At 31.7% G+C, this 21809-nt stretch overlaps 2 protein-coding genes across 3 annotated transcripts; both read left to right on the top strand.

The window, feature by feature from the left end:
• Positions 1-1457: 1457 nt before the first annotated feature.
• Positions 1458-6327, top strand: LOC137808691 (auxin-responsive protein IAA8). 2 transcript variants are annotated; one of them, XM_068609941.1, is made up of 7 exons: positions 1458-1646; positions 3221-3644; positions 3733-3905; positions 4030-4256; positions 4404-4545; positions 5447-5508; positions 5973-6327. In XM_068609941.1, exons 2-7 carry the CDS (start codon positions 3240-3242, stop codon positions 6008-6010), a joined length of 1047 nt encoding a protein of 348 aa, XP_068466042.1. In that variant the 5' UTR covers positions 1458-1646; positions 3221-3239; the 3' UTR covers positions 6011-6327. The 2 variants fall into 2 exon arrangements, with proteins under 2 accessions (XP_068466042.1, XP_068466043.1); XM_068609942.2 differs by lacking the exon at positions 1458-1646 and adding an exon at positions 2903-3024.
• Positions 6328-18202: 11875 nt separating this feature from the next.
• On the top strand, positions 18203-20380 carry LOC137808690 (putative E3 ubiquitin-protein ligase EDA40). Its single transcript, XM_068609940.1, has 2 exons — positions 18203-18578; positions 18665-20380. Exons 1-2 carry the CDS (start codon positions 18402-18404, stop codon positions 20303-20305), a joined length of 1818 nt encoding a protein of 605 aa, XP_068466041.1. The 5' UTR covers positions 18203-18401; the 3' UTR covers positions 20306-20380.
• The last annotated feature ends 1429 nt before the right edge of the window (positions 20381-21809 follow it).

Raw genomic sequence — 21809 nt, 5'->3', positions numbered from 1 at the left:
AGTGGTATATGATTTTTTTAAAATTTGTTAAGAAATTTAAAGGTAGAAAACATGCATACAACAACTTTTCTATATTTTTCAGGAAATATAAATCAAAACTAATTTTTTAAAAGTTAGAATTTAAACTAAAATTTATATTTTTATGAACGATAAATATATTTAACGGTTCAATATTTAATTTTATCTTTTTTTATATTGAACTTTAAACCATTTTTAAAATATTCTTTTGTAGATAAATTAATTTGAAAAAGTTTTAAAAACTATTTTACAATTATAGTTTTTGTGAAAAATAAATTATGCTTAAGAAAAAAATTAAAAATTGAAACCAAAGAATGATTGAACTCTTTCTTGGTAGGTTGATTTGTTTTTCTCTCCTTTCTCTCGAATTCGGATGATATCGATAAAAGATACTCTGATGTTTAAGTAAAACTTTAGCACTCGACACTCAATGTATTTAATACTAGATGATGTCGTATATAATTCTTATGATTTGTGTTTATTTATATAATTTATTTTAAATCTTTATTATTGGACCTGATTAAAAATTTAATTTATAATTAAAAATATATTACTTAATATTTAATATTTAATTAATCTTGTTAATTTTATGCTTGAGTGTAATAGTTTTTATCCATTTTAATATGTTCCGAGAGTCAAAACAGTCGTACCCGACCGAAAACACTAAATTAAATTGCACACAAAATAACTTTTTCATCATGGGTGAATATGCATATAATATTAAATTAAATAAGGAAATAAGATAACAAACTAACACAATTGAAAAGCATTACAATAATGACATGTTCTGAATCATTTTTATTATTCTTATTTTCGATTGTGGTCCTGCAATTTTAAAAATACTCGAGTTTTGTCTCTGTAATACTTGATTTAGAATAAATGATGATGTTTCGGGTAGAATGTCATGTCATTGACTTATGAAAATTGTCACCTCTTAAGTTTAGGGATTCTATCTAAAATGTAATTAATGAACTATGAAAGTAAAAAAAATGTTATATTTATGAAACAAAAATAAAACAATTTCTTGGTAAGGTTTATGTGGAGAGAGGTTAAAGTCAAAAGCTTTAAGGTTTTTGTTCCCACGAAAGGGTCAAACTTCTAATTTAGGAGTAACCAAATGTAGGACATAGGATAAATGTTTGATTCAGATACAGCTACGCGAATGCGATGTATTAATGATGGTGAAACCTAAAAACTGAAAAAGCGTTATTAAAAAGTAACTTTATTTTCTGAAAAATAAAATTATCAATAAATTTTTTAAATATTTGATGGTAATATTAGAGTGAGGCTAAAAAGAAAATTTCCATTAAGTTAATTAATTAATTAAATAATGGGTTAGCGACAGGAGGTGTTTGGCTTTATCGGCGCTGTCTACTTTATTTATTTATTTAGTTTTGAATTAATTAATTAATTAATGGTAAAAGAAGGGTTCATTTAATTTGTGTGTGATGTGTGCAGAATGCACACTCCAAAGCTTTTGTTGGTTTGTGGTTAATGGAAGGGCCTTGAGCTTTTCTTTCTCTGTCTCTCTTTTCTTTAGGTTTCACTCTCAACACACTCTTTCTCTTTCTCTTCCTCTCTGCAACAACAATCTCTCTTCTTCATTCTCCCAATCTCCATTTCCACAGGTGCGTGCGCCCCTGCTTCACTTTTCTATTCCATTTGTCTTTTCTCTCTCTCTTTTTATTTTTATTTTTTTCATTTTCGCTCCATTTTTAATTTCTTTCTTTCCTGTTTCGGATAGAATGCGTGTCTTTTCTCTCTTTTTTTTCTTTTCTTTATATCTATATTTTTATTTATTTATTTTCAATTTCTCAAATGTTCGTTCACAGCACTCCGTAGCTGCCTCTGCCTGTGATTACCTTTTTTTTTTGTTGGAAAAATGGAATTGTTTTGGAAGGTTTCGTGAAAAATGGATCTGATTTAACCAATACACTTTTTTTTTCTTTATATATATTTTTTCAATTTCTCAGGTATTCATTTTCCTCGCTTTTTTTGTTTTTATCTTTGATAAAAGTTTGAGCTCTGCAGCATATATGTATAAAAGTTTCAGCAAAAATAAAATAAAAAAGGAGGAAAATGAAAGGTTGACTACGGTCTTAGTCTACAATTTTTCAGTTTTTTAGTTTTCATTTATTGAATAGCTTGTTTCTACTAAATGCTACTCAGATGATCCATATGCTTTGTTGGGTTTTTTGTGAAAGAAAATATACAAATTTTCTTGGCGTTTTCTATTTCGCTTGTGATGTAGCTTCTGTAATGGATGGGTTATGGTGGAGTGAGAGGTTAGGTTTTCATTTTCGGAGTGAGAAGGGGGTCAAGATATTTCTTTAGTTGACTATTGTAGCAATTTAGCATTGTTTTCGTTTGGTTACTGAAATAAGTTTTTGGTCTTTGTTTTATTTTCTAAATGATCAGTGGTGGCCATAGAAAACTCATTCAAGGTTTTTTTGGTTGCATTGTTCAGATTTTTTTTTTTTTTTTATTAAAAGGATGCTTTCAATAACTTTGTTTTATTCGAAGTAATTTTTTGATAATGTTTGATTTAAAGTTCTCATTAATTAGATCGAGTCCACAAAATTATATAAATTAAAAATTTAATGGATACTTAATCATTTCACTTTGTTTTATTGTGTAATACGCTATTTATGATATATGCGAAATAGTAACTTTTTTATTATGCATCTGCAAATGTCTTATTCATATAAAGTTTTATGCTCACAATAATGTCCATGGTTTAATGGTGGAATTGATAAAATTTATTAGAGGTAAAAGTTACTAGAAGTGGCATTTTACTAAGTTTAACACCTGGTGTAATTCTATATTCGGTGTGCGTAATAAACACACACATACATTAATATAAGGACACTTTCAATAACATTTTTTGTGAAATTTATTTCATTTATTAACTTGCGTCCATTGGAGTTTCATAAACTTTACTTTAACAGATAGGGTGTGATATGCCTTCTTCAATCGAAGTAAATGTTTACATAATTGAATGTTTGGGTATGTAAGATTTGGTATGCATGAGCATTTGGATTATGTATCATTTGATTAAAACATTTAGAGTTGTAAAATCTACATGCTATAAAATCATACTTAGTGGACAGAATATCCTAAAGTTATTCATGATTTTGTGTAGCTTATCTTTCTGGCAATCTGTCAAGTGAATTGTGGTTTCTAATGGTTTTGTTCGATACAGTTCGTAAATTTGGAGTCTGATGTCTCCGCCTCTGTTGGTTACTGAAGATGAAGGGCAGAGCAATGCCTCGATGGTAGCGTCTGCATCTTCACCATCCATGGAATGTTTCTCCCCACATGAGGCTAGATTCAAAGAACGCAATTACCTGGGATTCTCAGATTGCTCTTCGGTGGAAAGTTCTACTGTCCCGAGCTTGTCTAATGAGAAAAAGAACCTGAATTTGAAGGCTACTGAGTTGAGGCTGGGCCTTCCTGGATCCCAGTCACCTGAAAGGAATCCGGATCTTTTCCCATTGACCTCATCAAAACTTGACGAGAAACCACTGTTCCCCTTGCTTCCTACAAAGGATGGAATCTTCGCATTGTCCCAGAAAACTGTGGTCTCGGGCAATAAAAGGGGTTTTGCTGACACAATGGACACTGAGGTGAAATTTTTTCCTTTTAACAAAGTTAAATAAATGTTTCGTACTACTTCTGATTCTGATTCTTCACAATCTATGTTGTTTGGGGAAGTTTCCTGGAAATGCAGGGATAAACATGATGCTATCACCTAAACCTTCTGGGATTCAGCCAACCACAGTGAAAGAACTACCAAGCAAGGTGTTACAGGAACGTCCTTGTGCAGCAAATGGAACTGGCCTTAACCATACAGGAGCTTCTATCAGTGGCAGTGCACCTGCTTCTAAGTAAGTGGAACTTGCTAGATCAATGATCTATAATCTTCAGGAGAATCTTGAAGTTGGACAAAAGACCTCAAAAGTTTTATTCCATACATTTCGAATTATGCTAATTAGTTCATATCTGTGATAGGGCACAAGTTGTTGGTTGGCCTCCTATAAGATCATTTAGGAAAAACTCATTGGCCACCACTTCAAAGAACAATGATGAAGTAGATGGAAAACCAGGTCCAGCCGCTCTGTTTGTGAAGGTCAGCATGGATGGTGCTCCCTATCTGAGGAAGGTAGATCTGAGAAATTATACAACATACCAAGAACTGTCTTCTGCCCTTGAGAAGATGTTCAGCTGTTTCACTCTAGGTGATATGTTACAGACTTACAGCCTTGATTTGTTTGAGCAAATTTTTTATTGCTAATTATTCTTGACATTTTATTGGTCACTTTTCTTCCATTCTAAAATGTATCTTTTGAATGAGTTCATCATTTATGACATGTCTGTAATACCAGGTCAATGTGGTTCCCATGGAGTGCCAGGAAGAGAAATGTTGAGTGAGAGCAAGCTGAAGGACCTCCTGCATGGTTCGGAATATGTACTTACTTATGAAGATAAAGATGGTGACTGGATGCTTGTTGGAGATGTACCGTGGGAGTAAGTTTTGAACCTTTTGTGGCTCTAACAATCTTTGCATTTTGAACTTCTCGTTTTATTCTTTTGATAATTATGGGAGATGTACCCTGGGAGTTCTCGTTGCATTCTTTTAATAATTATGGGAAATGTACCCTCGGAGTAAGTTTCTGAACCTTGTCTTAGCTATAACAATCTTTGTGTTTTCAACTTCTGAAATTATTCTTTTAATGAGTTATATTTGTTTCTATATCAATCGGGCAAGGTGCTTTGACAAATTTATGAAGTGATAAATTATTCTTGAATCAGTGGTATGTTATGTTGCCACCGACTCCAATTGTTAAGGAATTATCCACCTGAAAAATTTCGTTTTCTAAATTTCTGCTTCCTAGTCATAAGGACTGTAAAACATCTCATATGTTAATTTTTTTCTCATGTTTTCCTTTAATTACAATTGTTGTCTTTCGTGGAATTTTCGTTAAACTTAATATCTAGAGTGATTTATGTAACCTCTTCCAACAGAAGTTTGACTCCATTCTAAAATGATTGTTATCTTTCTATTAACGGACTCACATTCCGTTTTGTAACGTGCCTCAATTTGAAAGAATTTTGGGGGATGGGTCATTTTATTTTTTCAGTCTGAACACATAGATTTAAAGTTTAATGTATGTTATAAGTTTGTTTCATAGTTGCACACTAAGAACCTGATCATGGTTAGGATTTTTCTTGTATTGAAACTCGGTTATGCTTCCTATTGGAATGTGCTAATATTCACATTTGTACTGGTATCAAGTCTAGCAAATTAGTTCTATTTGTACTGAGATATTGTCAAGTGGAAGAATGATGGAATAAAATCACTGAATTGTTGTTTCGCTTCAATCTAGCTTGCATCCATGGTTAAATGAAAATTTTCTTTTGTTTGCAGTATGTTCATTGACACATGCAAAAGGCTTAAAATCATGAAGGGTTCTGATGCCATTGGCTTAGGTATGTTTTCTGGGTGATAATTCGTTTTGATATTCTGTTTTAAATCTAAGGGTAGCGAGGCAGGGCTAATAGCCGGTAGTAGATTGTGATCCTGATGCATTTAAGTGAGGCTGTTGAATCTACAAGTTAATAGATTATGATCATGGAAACGTGCTTGATTTTCTTCAGATTTATCATGAAATGGATGCAGCTATAGATAATGATAATAATACTGGATTTGTTATTTTCAGACAGTGCCAATTCAGATATTTTTTCACTAAATGAAAAGGGGTTTAATTCAAGGATTAGCTGGATTGAGTTTGCATGAAACATGTGTAACACAAGGAACCTTGTTTGGAAGTATCATTAGTTTATATACGCAATTGTCGACTATGGTTGCCTACAGTTTGTTTCCTTGTAAATTGTAACTCATGATAAAACAAGTTTCCGTGTTCAAGCTTAAGTAGTTTTTCTTTTCTTTGCAGCTCCAAGGGCCATGGAAAAATCCAGGAGCAGGAGCTAGTCGGTGTTGGAAGTGTTGACTGTGTTTTGTCTACTATACTGAAGTTGCTGGATATGAGAAAGGTGTGGAAAGAAAACTATGGTATAAACGGCCGAATGCCGGGTTTTGATGGTTAACTGCTATTAAAGATATTGTCTATGATCACAAGTCCCAGAATAGTGTCTTGGTCTTTTATTTGTGTTACATTTGTTTCACTATAATTCCTTGTGAAGCTACCTTTAATATTAGTAATTGTGGAGTCTGTAATCTTTATAGGAACCTGTTTGTTTGGATAAGCTGAATGTATGTTATAATCAATGTATTGTTGTTCTCGATGATATGCTATTCTTAGTTTCGTGCCTACCTCATTAAATCAAATGATTCATTGGGGACCCCAGTTAAAATTGAATGAATTTCATTGAGTTTTACTTATTGGTCTGAATTTTTTAATAAATTTGAGTGTTGGTTATTGTGTTAGCGCTGTGGACCCATGGATATTGAACACTTTACAGGTATACAAGAGTTGAGCCAGTCTTAGTGGGGAGCCGAATTAATATAAAATTCCTTTTTTCTCGTTTCGTTATTGCTTTAACTAACATTTGTGTTTCAAAGAAACTTTTGTTTATGTGGAAGTTTTTGGATAGAAAATTTATTAAAAGCTATGGTCAATTCTCCTTAGCTTGTTAATATGTATCGACTTGATGAATGTTCATATTTTGAAAGATTTATGAATGGTTTTTAAGCACAATCCAATTATTTTAGTATTTTTTTTGTATTCAACAACTTGCTCCATTGAGATAAAAAAGTAAGGGAGATGGTTGGATCTGTTCATTAAATATAGGTTAATCTCATATTTATCTCCCATCAAAAGGAGGATTATTGTCTTAGGATTTCAACTGTGGATTTTATTTATTTATTTATATAGACCATAAGTCTACAAATTAGGAATAACAAAGTCTCACAAGTTAGTAACTTGCTAGGTATTTATAGTTCATTGACAGTTAAAAAAATATTACTCTAATTTTTTTTTAAATATTACTTTTTGTATTATAAAGTTATATCACTATCTATTTATTTATTTATTTTAATTGAATTATTATATTCTTAGTACAGTAGTTAAATAAATTTAACGATGGTGACAAATCGATGACTCATTATTCTGAAAATTTATCGATCACCTCCATTTGTGAGACAGACACAAAAGTATGATAAGAAATTTGGTAAAATCGAAATTGATAACCTCAATTCGGTTACTTGAAAGTCCTCGTCAGCATTTATGTACACACTATGCATCTCCTTATAACACCTAACATTGTATCTTCATGTTACCTCAACACGTAATCTATATCTACTCATTTACCAATTAACTTCTTACAAATAACATTTATTTTTATCTCCGACACATTACAAAAGTTTCAGACATTATAAATAAAAAACAAAACCGACAGACAGACAAAATCGGTGAGATTTGTTTGATTAAGTTTTTATGTTTGTTAGTAAAATGCTGACAACAACGTAATTAATTTGTACAAAAATGGTGTCAAAAAAGGATATTTAAACTTAAATCAATATATGAAATTAATAGTTAAATTATGTGGTCTACTCAATTTATTATATATTGGGTTTTTTAACATGGTCTCCAACTTATTCATAGAAGAAATGGATACAATATGGTCCCCCACTGTTAGTGGATGGACATATTAATTCTTGTTTGAATTTCATGAAATAATACAAATATTTAATGTTATTATAACAAATAATTAATAGTTATAAATTAAGCTTCAATTATCGATTATAATAAAATAATTTAAGATATAATGGGAATAATTTTTCTAATTAGAAATATTAATTAATTAGTTAAAAATGTCTTTATGATTAAGTATGTTTAATATATATATATATATATATATATATATATAATAAAAAAATATTGGTGAAATATGTGTTTGAAATATTGCATTATGAATTGCATAATTTGAAATATTATTCTGATTCGAAACTAACACTACAATAAAATCATGAAATAGAAACTAATTTTTAGAGACCAAAATAATTAGTTGCAATAGTAATTAAATTAGAGATCATTTTAAAAACTAAAAAAAAATTGATTTCTAAATTAATTTCTATTATTGTTAAATAGTTTTTAAATTGATATTTAATTAGCAACCAAAGTTTTAGAGACCAAATTTAAAAACTAAATAATTGGTAGTTAAAACCTTGATCTCTAATTAGATACCAATTTAAAAACTATTTAACATTAATAGAAATTAATTTAGAAATCATTTTTTTTCTTCTAAAATGGTCTCTAATTTATTTATTATTGCAACTAATTATTTTATCTCTAAAAATTAGTAAGTTATGTGTTATATAATTTAAAACATGATTCTTTCACATTGAAACTTATGGATTATATAATTCTCAATCTAAAACATAAGTATTTAAGGGTATCACTGTCACCACTACGACAACAACCACCGTCACCACTATCACCTTCAATCCACACACCTTTCACTCAACAACAAATTAAAACATTGTATTTTTACTAAAGGATAATTTAGGAATTTGAAAATTTATGGGGTGACTGAAGAAGTGATAGAATCACAAGATGATGAGGGATGCAAGACATTTGAAGTTAATTTTTAATTTCATTAAAAGTAAATTAGATTTTTCACCAACAGTATAAAGGTCCAGATATAAAGTATGGAGATAGATAAGAACATCCACAAAATTGTGGCAGGATATGTTAGTTAAAGTGTCTATAATCCAATCTATCCCTATTTATTAAAATATCTGCTATCCATTCTTATTTATTTATTTAGGAATCAACTATGTGACAAAATAACTTGTATTCTCTCTTATATAAATGTCTTTAATAAATAAATATACATATATATATATATATTTATATTTATTGTTAGGGAATTAATTCTTCAACACTTAATGTGACTGCTTCTTAGTTTCATTCAACTGTTTTATTTTTTTAAACATTATTCTACCCAAACTTAGGGTTGATTTGAATACAGTTTTCTATAAGCTCATTTTGAGAGAGAAAAATAAAAAGGAAATTTGAATTAACTTTTTTTAATTAAAATTAATTTATGTGTTAGTTTGCTTAATTTTTTTAATACCATCATTTTTTATTTATTTATAGGAGTTGATGTAGGTGGATCACCTTTAGTAATATGCTTGCAAGATTTTTTTTCCAAGCTTACTCCAACACCTTAAAAGGGACTGTTTCTTCCTGCACTACCATATCTTTCTCTGCCACCTCCATACACAACATGAAAATACATTTTTATCCTTCTTATGTCATCCTATATAGTAGTTTCTGGATTATGTAATCCGAAAACTCATTTGAAAAAAGACTTCCGGATTACATAATCCAGAAGCTAAATAAGACTTTTGGATTATGTAATCCGGAAATTAATCATGCATATGAAAAAAGGCTTTCAGATTATGTAATCTGGAAGCTAATTACAAATTTAAAAATATATGGAGGTGAGAGAAGAAGGTTTGGAGGTGCAGGAAGAAACAGTCCTTAAAAGGCTTAAGGAAGAAAAAGATACTTCTTCCTCCTTCCTATGTTCAATTGGGCTGAGTAAGCACACTTTTAGATCTCTATAGTAATGACTACAAATAAACATCTTCCTCTTTAGCACCTTCATTTCTCTCCATGTTTTTACAAGTCATTCATCATCTCTCCTCCTATTGAGAACCAAATTATCCCTCTAAAAATAACATAACTAGCAAACTCAACCTAACTAATTTTACCTTCTTTGTTTTAGAATAGTTATGACAATAAAAAAAACTCCACCATTTTCTCCCTTCTAAATTTGCTCTAGGGTCATTCTATCTTGGAAAAATAAGTAATTTTTTTAATAATATGGTGAAACTGAAAGTCTTGACACATATCATGGTTGTGAGAACCTCTCATACTTGTGACACTCATCGTAACCCATTACCATTGTGGTGTGAAATTTTTAACCATTAGAAAAACCATTGTTTGAATCGTTATTCCTTAAAGTTTTTCCATCATTATTTCCAATCTTAAAATTCTTGTATTCTTATTCTAATGAGTGACTTTAATTATCATATTAAAAGAAAGATAAATAAGTAGACTAAATATAGTTTAAATACACTTTTCTTCCTCAGTCTTTCAAAACGTATTTTAAGGACAAAATCGTGATGAATCATTTTTTCTCCAAAACAGACAATATCTCATATGTGATGATTGAGCATAACAATGTTATCTCTCAGATTTAAGGTCGAATAAGAATGAAACTGAATATATTGAAAAAACTGAATATGGGGCATTTACTAGTGTTTGTTCAGGTGCTATTATGAGTATGGTCCTGGTATATATACTGAACACCTTTGAGCAACTAGTGATTTGATGCACTGCTACCTCATCATAGGATTTCATTAAGCAGATTTTGATGCATTGCATTGTATCTATTCATAATGAAGTTGAGCAAAATGTGCTACTTTAGACTTGTCATTATAAATATTGAACTTTATGGTTGTCAATGTGCTATCAGAACTTTCGATGATTATTATTTGGTTAAGCATTGTTAGTGATGCACGGTGGATTCGTGCATTCGAATTATTCCAGGACTAGTGCAGGATTGATTGTTAACCAAAAGCATATAATAATAATGATAAAGATACATTGATGGTGGTTTGCTGTTTCTTGTAGCTAGGTTCAATAGTGCTTATTTCAATTTAATTAAGGTAAAATAACATATGATGATGTTGCGTCTGGAGGAAACACAACCTTTGCATAAGCATAGCTTTTGATGCTAGTGCGTGCATCTTTTCAATATTAAAATATAGAATCGCTTCCAAAATGGTATATATTATACAACAAGAAGTTTGTGTTATAATTGGTTAAAGACCGTTTCTTCTTTTCAAATAGATTATGGGGTGGACTTACTAACAGAAGATCTTATTGGTCCTTTCATTTATTCAAAAGCACCACAGTTTAACAACAGTCATTCCTTTCACTCTGCAAAATTACAAATGGCCCTCTTGTTTGAAATGGCTGTGGCTGGTTTCTATACAACAAATACACTAACACGAACACTGCTACGACAAGATACACTAACACGAACACAGATACACTAACACAAACACGGATACGGATACGACAAGTAATGAATAATTTGAAGTAAAATATGATTTCTTCCACTGTTCGAGCTATTTAAAGTCACTGAAATATGGTTTCAACCTTAGTATTATGGACAGGTTTTGGTCTTGAGAAATTGAGTAGCTACGATTGAATAGAATCAGATAAATATGTGATGTGTATGATTCTAACAATTAAATTTTAATGTGTATGACAGAAATCATCATTAAATGTTTAACATGTTGAGTCTGAGTGCATGTGATAAAGCACAGAGTAAGTCCATTTACTTAACAGAAGAATTAAACCTGTTTGGTGGCCTCATCATCAATCTCTTTCAACCTATAGACTCTAGAGTCTTCCAATTTTTGTCACAGTTGAAGTACTAGTGAAGGAAAGAACAAACAGATCAGCACTGGAAGCTGAAGCTTTTAGAATTTTCCCTCGTTTCTTGACAAGGATTTGCTCTGACACGGTGCTCAGAACATTTCTTTGGACGATAATTTGACAACGCTAATCAAGAGGACAAAAAAAATCCTCCAAACTTTGTTCTTGAGATTTTTACCAAACATTTATATCACATTATTTCGTATGTCAATATAATCTCACATCGCTCGATAGTCGTCGAGATAAAGAATAATTGATATACTTTTTTTTCTTTTTTAATCCATAAATCTCGAATACAATAGTTCACTCTAACAATGTTATCTCTCAAACTTGAATTTAAAACAGTAATAAAAATTGAAACCACACAGAGCATACCCATGATTCACGTGTACTAAGTTGCCACATTGCCCATTGGAAAACCATAAACACCAACCGTGGATTAAGCTAAGGCTACCAATCTTTCTGTGAACTATCTTTCGTGTTGTCAAACAATGAGTCCACGCGTTTCTTCTGAAACCACGCCATTAGGGAATGTCATGTTTTGGTAGTCAATGTCAGTGGTGAAACATTGTGGTACTGGGTGTCACTGTCTCAAATTAAAGGCCCTTCATATCCTTAATTGTCTTGCTTTCTGAAAAGCATGTCACCAGAACATTCTGTGTGCATATATCGTTTTGCTGTGCCACAATTTATTGAGATTGAACCAGATGTGGTACACTCTGATGGCCAAAACTGTCCCATGCTTACACCTACTTCTAGCATATGATTGCCTTAGAAATGTTGTAATAGTGGTGATGAAGACTAAAAGCTACTCCTTAGGACCAATGCTTCATTCTTTTATCTCCTCATTCATGAAACACTTGATTTTGTTTACATGTAAAAATACAACTCATTCACTACTTATTTAACTGAGTTAAGAACAACTCATTCTACTCTGCTGCTATGTGAGAGACATGTAGTTTCCTATAAATTACAATGCATGGTGTAGTGTACATGCACTGAAATGTTTTATTCATTCATGTTTGGTTGGTAGTAATCGTAGCATTTATGGGGCAAGACATGTGTCCTAATTATTGTAGATCCACAATCACCATTCACCAACCTTGAAAAACCTTTTCATTCTGCATAATATAGAATCAAATGGTTGGCCCTCACTACGCCACATTTGTGGAATTAATTATTCCTGCAATTTTATCAAGCTTGTCGTCTATGGTAAGTGTTTTTGTATGGCCAGAAAGATATTTTCTCCTTTAATCTATTTGTCTTGCAACCCTGGATTATGATATTGGTCGAGAAAAAGGAGGTACTGGTAAAATATTATTTGATCTTAATTTAGTATTTGTAAATCAAAACAATAAATATTGTCAAAAAACGTATTTTTCATCGACATTAGTATATTTATCGGTGACATTCATTTATTTATAAAGGTAAGTGAGAGCAGGGATTATGTTAGACTTTGATTATCATAATTTTTAGATTAATCTTATTTAATTATGATATTGCATATTAATACAAATATTAATTGATTTTTAATCATTATTTAAACTTATATTAGTTGTTTTAGGTTTTGACATGATATCCATCTTAATATAATTTTGGATAATCATCTCTATTATAAAATAGAACAGAGATGAACAAAAGAGTAAAATAAAGACAAATGAGATGAGTATGAATGTCTCTAATATTATTTTGTTGAGATCAAAACAAATAGTTTAAATATATACGAACAGTACACTCATTCTAGGTCTAACTAAAGAGATAAATAATCAATCAAATAAATACTAGAATCATAAAAGACAAAACTAAAGGTTATTCATCTCTATAAAGAGAAACAACTACTAATTAAAAAAAAAATTAATATTAAGATCATTCTATAACTCTGGTATCCATATCCTTTAATAATCTGGGTCATATATGGTACACAATACACTAAGGTTAAGTCTTGAGAATAAGTGTTTAAAGATGGGAAGAATCCAGAGAACACAATATATTATATGTATAGTATAGTTATATGTATATATTTGTTGGCAGTTTGTAGGAATATCTCAATTTCTAACCATACGTCCATCCATACAATGGAAACACAATAAATGTTTAGGGAAAAAGATATTTTTCATGTTTGTGATTTTAGTTTTTATATTTGCAATTTTTTTCTCACGATTTAAAACTAATAATAATCTTGTTGTAATTCTCAAATTTTTTTTTTCTTTTAATTCAATTTCAACCCTGAACCTAAAATTTTCATTTAAGGTGTAACAAGAAATAATTTAATTAATTAAATTGTAAAATAAAATAAAATAAAATAAATGTTACAAAATTGAGAATTAAAAAATTATAAATGTTCTAAAATAGGAATATGAAAATTGCTAAAAAAAGAAAATAAAAAATTTAAACAAATCATTGCTAGAAAAAAAATCATGAATTGTTTTGGACTTTTCACATTAATTAATTGTAAAGACCGTATAGATTTCACTGTAGTTAAATTTTCTCAACATTAATCAATGTAAGAAATAGTTATATAACATTGGTTATGCACTTAACTTATATCATATGGTCATGCTTTAACCAAAAAAAAAAAAGTTGTGAGAAAGGTCATTTCATTGCTTAACAAAAATCTTCAAGATGTTACTTCAACAACAAATTTCTTCCGTTTCCTTTGTTAACGAATTCAAGACATATCACTTTTGTTTCATTTCACTAAGTAAAGAACACAGATGACTGGTGTTGTTATAGCCATTCAAAATCACGAATTATCATTATATCTTAAATCCACAAACTTAAATATTAATGAATCAAATTAACTTCAAATATCTAAAAATCTAACTTACACCCTAATAACAACCTCAAAAATCACTTATTAACCTTAATTTATGAATTTATGTGCTTTAATTTAAGATGGCCTATTAATCTTAAAATGACTTATCAGTCTTAATTTATTAATTTATGTGCTAATTGGTCTATTAATCTCAAAGTGACCTGATGTGACTTCTCAATCATGATAAGTTATTAGCTTAAATACTTTGATTTAACTATATTAACATGTTTTGATGAACTTTTGCTTCAATTCGTTCACATTAATCTAGTGTTATTTCATAAACCTATGTGATTACAAGCCCAGGTATCCTCTGATAAGCTTATGTATCATGTACATAGAAGTGATGTTTAGTTTTCTTAACATAAGGTAGTTTTGAAACATCACAATGTTTTAAAATGGTTTTTATCTCTTTGTTTCTATAGTTTAGAATAAACTAGTCAATTATGACTTGATGCTATCTTAATAAACTTTTAAGGTTTAATTTGTCAAAAATTATAATATATTTAGATTTTTCATCTTAAAAGACTTGAATTTGAGGTTGTGTATTGTTAGTTAGTTTGATATTTTATTAAAATAGAAGGTAACTGATATAACGAGTCAGTTCTAAGAACTACTAACATTAAGAGGGATCCAATAAAACTATTTAAAATTCCATTAAAATTATGCAAATATCCAAAAATATTTATGGGTAAACTTAAAATTAGTTAAGGAAAACATAAACTTTAAAGATTAAATAATAGTCTTTAAGATATGAAAAATAAAAAAATAACTAATTAAAACTTATAAAATATATTTCTCTCAATAAACAAACAAATTCTCAAAATGTGTTTTCGAGAAGTCCTATAATTCATGAATATTTTAGTAGAATAATACTTGTCATACAAAACAAAAATGATATTATGTTATTTAGATTACGCTTAATGATAATAAACCGTTAAAATTAAAACTTAATCAAAATTAACTCACCTTTATTTCTTCTATTAGTACGTTTTAGATAAAGACTAAACCAATCCAAAATATTTTTTTTAATTAATAATATGGATATTAAAAAATATCAAATACAATACACACTTCAATTGAGCAGTTATGGTTCCCTTAACTAAATGGTGCACATTTGGATTAAAATTTTGCAAAATAAGTTTGAATTAAACATAAAAATGAGTGTATTATGATGTGATATGTTAAAATGTTCCAATATATTTTATTCAGAACATTTTGATATGAAATTTTTTTGGAATATAAATAAAAAAATCTTTTACTTGATGTTGTTGTTTATTAAACACTGAAAAACGAACTTTCGAAAACAACACATATATTGACTAAAACTTTAATTTAGTATTAAATGTAGATGGAAACATCATTTTTTAAAGTAGTCAAACATAATAAAAACCTTTAAAGATACATTTAGTGATTAATTCTTTCTTTTACGTACTCTATTTCTTTTGTTTTTCTTTAATTTATTCAAAATTGATTTTATAAATTCAATTTCATTATTCGAAATTAGTTTTACAAACACACGTTAGATACACACGCATAGGTCTTGTTGTTCGTCGTATATGCATCAATCTCTTTCCATGGCTTCTACTTTTTGTCTCTTCTTTCCTTTGCTTGATGATAAAAATAATTTTACACTTTGGTCAAGAATATTCATTTTTTACATAGTGCTTTATGAACACTGTTTAAAGACTAAAAGAAAAAAAATACTATTATACCTATGACAACTTTCAATATCTCTTACTTCTTACTAAAATTTCATATTATTATTTTCTTAAAGAAGTTGATTGTTGGAGATCTCACATCGACTAGAGATTAGAGTCTTTCATAGTATATAAATGGGTGCAAACCTTACCTCATCGAGCCGGTTTTATGGGGTTGATTTAGGCTTAAAGTCCACTTCTTAATATGGTATTAGAGCCATTTTCGAGTCTATTCTATGAGTGTTTGTGTTGGGCCTATCGTGCCACCCGCTATCGGACCACCCAAAATATATAGTCCCACGCACGAGTTGGCAATCTTGACGTGAGGGGTGTGTTGGAGATCCCACATGCAAACCTCAACTCTATGAGCCGGTTTTATGGGGTTGAGTTAGGCTAAAATCCACTTCGTAATACTGATTGGTAAAACTATTTTCATCTATCCACTCAGAAAGACAGGTGACAAAATTTAAAAATATAATAAAATATTTGTTTATAATAAGTTATTCCTAATTTCTTAGTTTACTTTCTCTCTCATTTATAATAACCATAGCTAAATTTTGTAACCATAACTAAATTACAGTTTAAGGATTAATTGAATGATGACTGCATAAATTAAGAACATGTTAGGAGATGTGAAAGTGGGATATTTGATTCATCAATCAATGTTGCACCGCAATAAAGGCCATTGAAATTTGGAGCTTTTTATGTTAAATTATTATAAAGTTTGAAAATTAGAAAAGAATAAAAAAATTGGTGTGAGGGATTATAGCTTTGTTGAAAAAGGAAAAGTGAGAGAGATTAAGGGAAAAGGGATGAATGAGAGCAACCCATGTGCGTTGTGAGCGAAAACAGAGAAGAAGATAGGTTTTTGCCACCTCTTCAATCCTTCTTAATCTCATGCACTCTTCTTTATAACATGGAATTGCAAGGTTGGGGGTGTTGACTTGAATCAACATATATACTCAACTTCACTTTTTTGGTTACCACATTAATTAATTTTCAAGCAACCCTCTTTAGTGGATAATTAGCATACTTTGGTGCTGATTTTATTGTTTTTAAATTCTCTCTGTAAAAGATTTGTATGGGCTTTAAAGAAACTCATGCTTTTAAAGTATAAGAAAGCACTTTGAATGATACTGTTTCAGTTTAAGTTTACATTCTTATGTTCAAAAAGTTTTATTATTTCAAACCAAATTGTTTTTCATAAAAACGTTACCAAAAATTAACTAGAAAGTTCATGGTGGGGATAGACTTGTATACTATTCCTTTTGCTGTGTTCTTTCTCTCGACAGTTTTAATATATTTACATATAATAGGGGTTTTAATTTTCTAAAACCTAAAATTTCACAAATAAATTTGTTATTCACAGGGAGTGTATAAAACTTGCGTTGTGTAGTAAAAACCATGATTCTCTTAACAACATCTCTCCAATGCAAACCAAGCAGAAGTAACTTGACAAAACTCTACCAAGTGTTTGTGTTTGTTCTCCTTTTCATGCACTACAGCTTATGAGATCTAAATTTAGTTGACTAATAAGTTTCTGAAATATAGACTATCAACTTCAAGATAAATCTGAACCGCAGAGATAAAAACCTAGAAAATAGAAAATAGACTTGGTAGATAAAAGCATAGAAAATAGATTTAGTACTAGTCGTGTCTGTACAACAACTAGAAGTTTCAATATCCGGTCAGATCGATTAAAATGATCAAATTCATTATATCTAAATAGAGGATTGACAAAATTAATCAATGATTAAACATTAAGTAATATATTTTTAATCATATTTCAAAGTCTTAATCCCGTCTAATAACAAAAGACCTATGATAATCATATAAATAGATACAAATTTTGAGAATAAGGTTCGTTATCATTCAAGTACTAATAACACCGAATACCAAATATCTTTACCTGAAAACCAGAATACCATTGAATACCATTTGTAAGTATCATCCGAACATTTGAGGTTAGAATTTACAATAACAAATAAGTGAAAAGAGAATAAAAAATCATTTCGAAAATAAGGGAGGAGGATAAAACGACCGAAAAGAAAAACCAGCATTCTTGATGCCGTTAAAGAATTGATTCTATTATAGATTTTCAACAGAAAGAAATGATAAAATAAAAAGAAAGATTGATTTGAGTAGGGTGGTATATAGATAAGATAAAAAATGAAAAGTAAAAAGAAATAGAAGAGAAGTTGGGATGATATTTTGAACGTGGAAATTGAGATGGAAAGGGGTTGGGAAGAGAAAAGAGAAATATTTAATTATAAATAGATTGGTGGGGAAGGAAAGGAAGAGAAGAGGAAGGATAAAGAGTGGTGTGCTCCTGGGTCTACTCACTTTTCTCTTCCCTTTCTATTTCCTTCTCTTCTGTTCTGTTGTGAGAGAATGGTTTCTGGATGGAGAAGGAGGTTTCACACTTCCAACAACAATTACGATTATTACGAGAACAAAATCACTTCCACTTTCTCACTCTTCTCCAATCCTTCATCAATTCCACACTCAGAGTCTCGCCCCACCCTCCGTTGCCGAACCAATTCACCACTCTCCAAACACCAATGCAAAGTAATTCATCAACCCACACTCTGCTCTACGCTCTCTATTCATTCTCAATTTTCTTCTAACCCTTTTTTTCTGATTTCTCTCTGCAGACTTCATGTGGAATCTGCGCACACACTGTCAAAAGCGGCCAAGGACAAGCAATTTTCACTGCGGAGTGCTCTCACGTCTTTCACTTCCCATGCATAGCAGCTCACGTCAAAAAACACCGAATCCACACCTGCCCCGTCTGCAACGCTAACTGGAAACAACTTCAAACTGCAGATCAAAACAAACCACACCAAATCAAAACGCCCAAGTCGTTTAAGCTTCCCAGCTACAGCGACGACGAGCCACTCATGTCACCAACTTCGCTCTCGCGTTTCAACCCCATACCTGAATCCAATGAGAACGACGACGACGAGGAAGAAGAAGAGGAGGAAACACAAAACCACGAACAAGAAACCTTTCATGTGTCCTCATCGCTCAAAACCAGAACGATCGACGCCAGCTTCGCTCCAGAGGCTGCGATTGTGGCATCCAATCGGACCTCCGAGACGTATGTAGCGCTGTTCAAGGTGATGGCTACGCCGCGCAACGCGGCGGCGAGTCGACCGCCGGTGGACCTCGTCACGGTGCTCGACGTCGGAAACACTGTCTCCGGTAAAGAGCTTCAGATGCTGAAACGTTCGATGCAAGTCGTGATCTCCTCGCTCGGCTCCGCCGACCGTCTCTCCATAGTCGCATTCTCTGGTGGCTCCAAAAGGCTGTTTCCGCTGCGGAGGATGACAGGCCGCGGTCAGACGGCGGCGCGGCGAATCGTCGACGCGCTTGAGGCCGTCGAGCTCCAGCGCGACGGAACGCCGGCGAGAAATGACGCGCTGAAGAAAGCGGCGAAGGTTCTGGAAGATCGACGGCAGAAGAACACCGTTGCCAAAATTATTCTCCTCACAAACGGCCACGAGGATCAGCGGTTATCCTCCACGCGCTTCGCTGTGCGTTCCCTCAGATACTCTCATGAAGGCGCGTGTTTCGACGCGCAACATGACTCTGATTTAGCGACACGCGTTGGGAATTTCTTGAGCGTGGTGGCAGAGGACTTCAAACTTGAATTAAAACTAGCGTCTCGCTCGGCCCCGGCTGAAATCGCCGCCGTATACTCCGTGACCAAGGGTTGCACCGATGCTTTCTCGCCGGGTTCCGTCGCTCTAGGCGATCTCTACGCCGCGGAGGAGAGAGAACTGCTGGTGGAGTTGAAAGTGCCAGCTGGCACAGCTTCTCGCGGGTCCCACCATCGTTTTATATCCGTACGATGTTCCCACCTTGACCCCTTCACTCAAGAGCGTGTTAATTCCAAGGAGCGTGAGTTAATCGTTCCACGACCCCACACTGTTCGATCGTGCGATCGCAGGATCGAACGGTTGAGGCGTTGCCACGTGAGTGCTCGCGCCGTAGCCGAGTCGAGACGGTTGGTGGCTCACAATGATGTGTCTGGCGCGCTTCATTTGCTATCATCAGCTGGAGCCTCTCTGAGCCGCGAACAGAATGATGAGTGTTTAAGCTGGCTGGAAGCCGAACAAGCCGAGTTGAGAAGCCAAAAGTTAAGAATTGGTAGTAATTTGGAGGAAAAAGAGGAGCCGCTTACGCCGATGTCGGCTTGGAGAGTAGCTGAGAGACTGGCTAAAGTCGCTATTATGAGAAAGTCCATGAACAGAGTCAGTGACTTACATGGCTTCGAGGATGCCAGATTTTAATTCTTTTTTTATTATTTTTCTACTTTGTAAAGGCAAAAATAAAATGAACTGTCAATAAAAAATACTATTTTCCTATTTATGCATGGTTAAGAAAGTTAGAAATGCTCTTTTCATAAAGTAATATTTACAGCATTAATCATTAATCTTTCCACTTCTTTTTTTTTTTTTACTCATAAAAGGCCAACAATGTTTTATTTATATATATTTAGACTAGAACTTTCTTATTTATAAATTTTCATATTATTCTCAATTGTACAGTTAATTATATCTTACTCTAAATTATATAATCATTGATAGTTCAATATTGTATATTTTTAAGCTGCCAGTGTAAATGCGTATAAAAAGTGATATAAATTTTAAAAGAACGCTAAACCTAAATATGAGAATGGACGAAGTACATTTTTTTCAAAAAAGAAAAAATATATGGTGTTTTCGAACGGGGTTTGAAATAGAAGAATGATTGTTTTTTTTTCGGTCAGTTTATTTATCCTTCTTTTATCTTGAAATGGTTTTCAAGCTTTCTTTTTACTTCACTATTTCTGGTATTTGTGAACTTTAAGTTTAGATTGTACTTACAAAAGACACACCGACACGTTTAAGTGAGATTTCAGTATTCGGTTTTCAGTGCTATTAGTACTGAACGATGACGTACCTAACTTTTGAAATTTGTGTCTGTTTATATGATTCACTACAAGAAAAACGCAAATTATATACGGATTATTACATATGGATCAAAATCCGTATGTAAAATTAACATTACATACAAATTTTTACATACGGATTAAATTTCGTATGTAAACAGGTATTACATACAGATATAATTTGTATGTAATTACATACGGATTATCTCTATGTAACGCTTACCTACGACAGTTTTACATACGAATTTTTGTTTGTATGTAAACTTGTTTTATATACGGATTTTGGGTCTTACATACGAATTTTGGCTATATGTAATTCCAATTTTTCTTATAGTAATTATCATAGGTCTTTTGTTATTTGGGTTTTTTATTTTTGAATCATATTAGAATTTTGGATTATGATTAAAAGTGTATTATCTAATAACTATGAATTAGTATTATTAATTTTCTATTTAGACGTAATAATTTTAGTTGTGTGAGTGCCTTGACCGGATATTGAGTCTCCAAGAGTTTCATACAGATCGACCAGTACATGTGGGAAATGAAAAAATGGAGTCAAACAGTAGTTGACGGCTAGGGTCTTTCCTTGGTAGAAAAGGAAGGGATTCTGATAGCCAAAAGATAGGAAATGGAATTATGAAATGAATTTTTAGATTTTGATTCTTAATTGAAGATGGCTTTATTGGGTTGGGTCTAATCTAATAAAGCAAAATGTGTAAAACTAGTGACAGGAAGCAAAGAGTTTTGTTTTGTATGTTGGCATGAGGTGTTTGTTATGAGGTGTTAGTTTTGTGGGTCTCATTTGATCAGACTCAGAGAAAGGACGATGTGAAGTACTTTGGAATTTTTTGGCATTACATGAC

This window comes from Phaseolus vulgaris, chromosome 3 (assembly GCF_051622355.1).
Source record: "Phaseolus vulgaris cultivar YP4 chromosome 3, ASM5162235v1, whole genome shotgun sequence".
NCBI lineage: Eukaryota > Viridiplantae > Streptophyta > Magnoliopsida > Fabales > Fabaceae > Phaseolus > Phaseolus vulgaris.
Note: the sequence above shows the minus strand (reverse complement) of the source record. Positions and strands in the feature narration are given on the sequence as shown.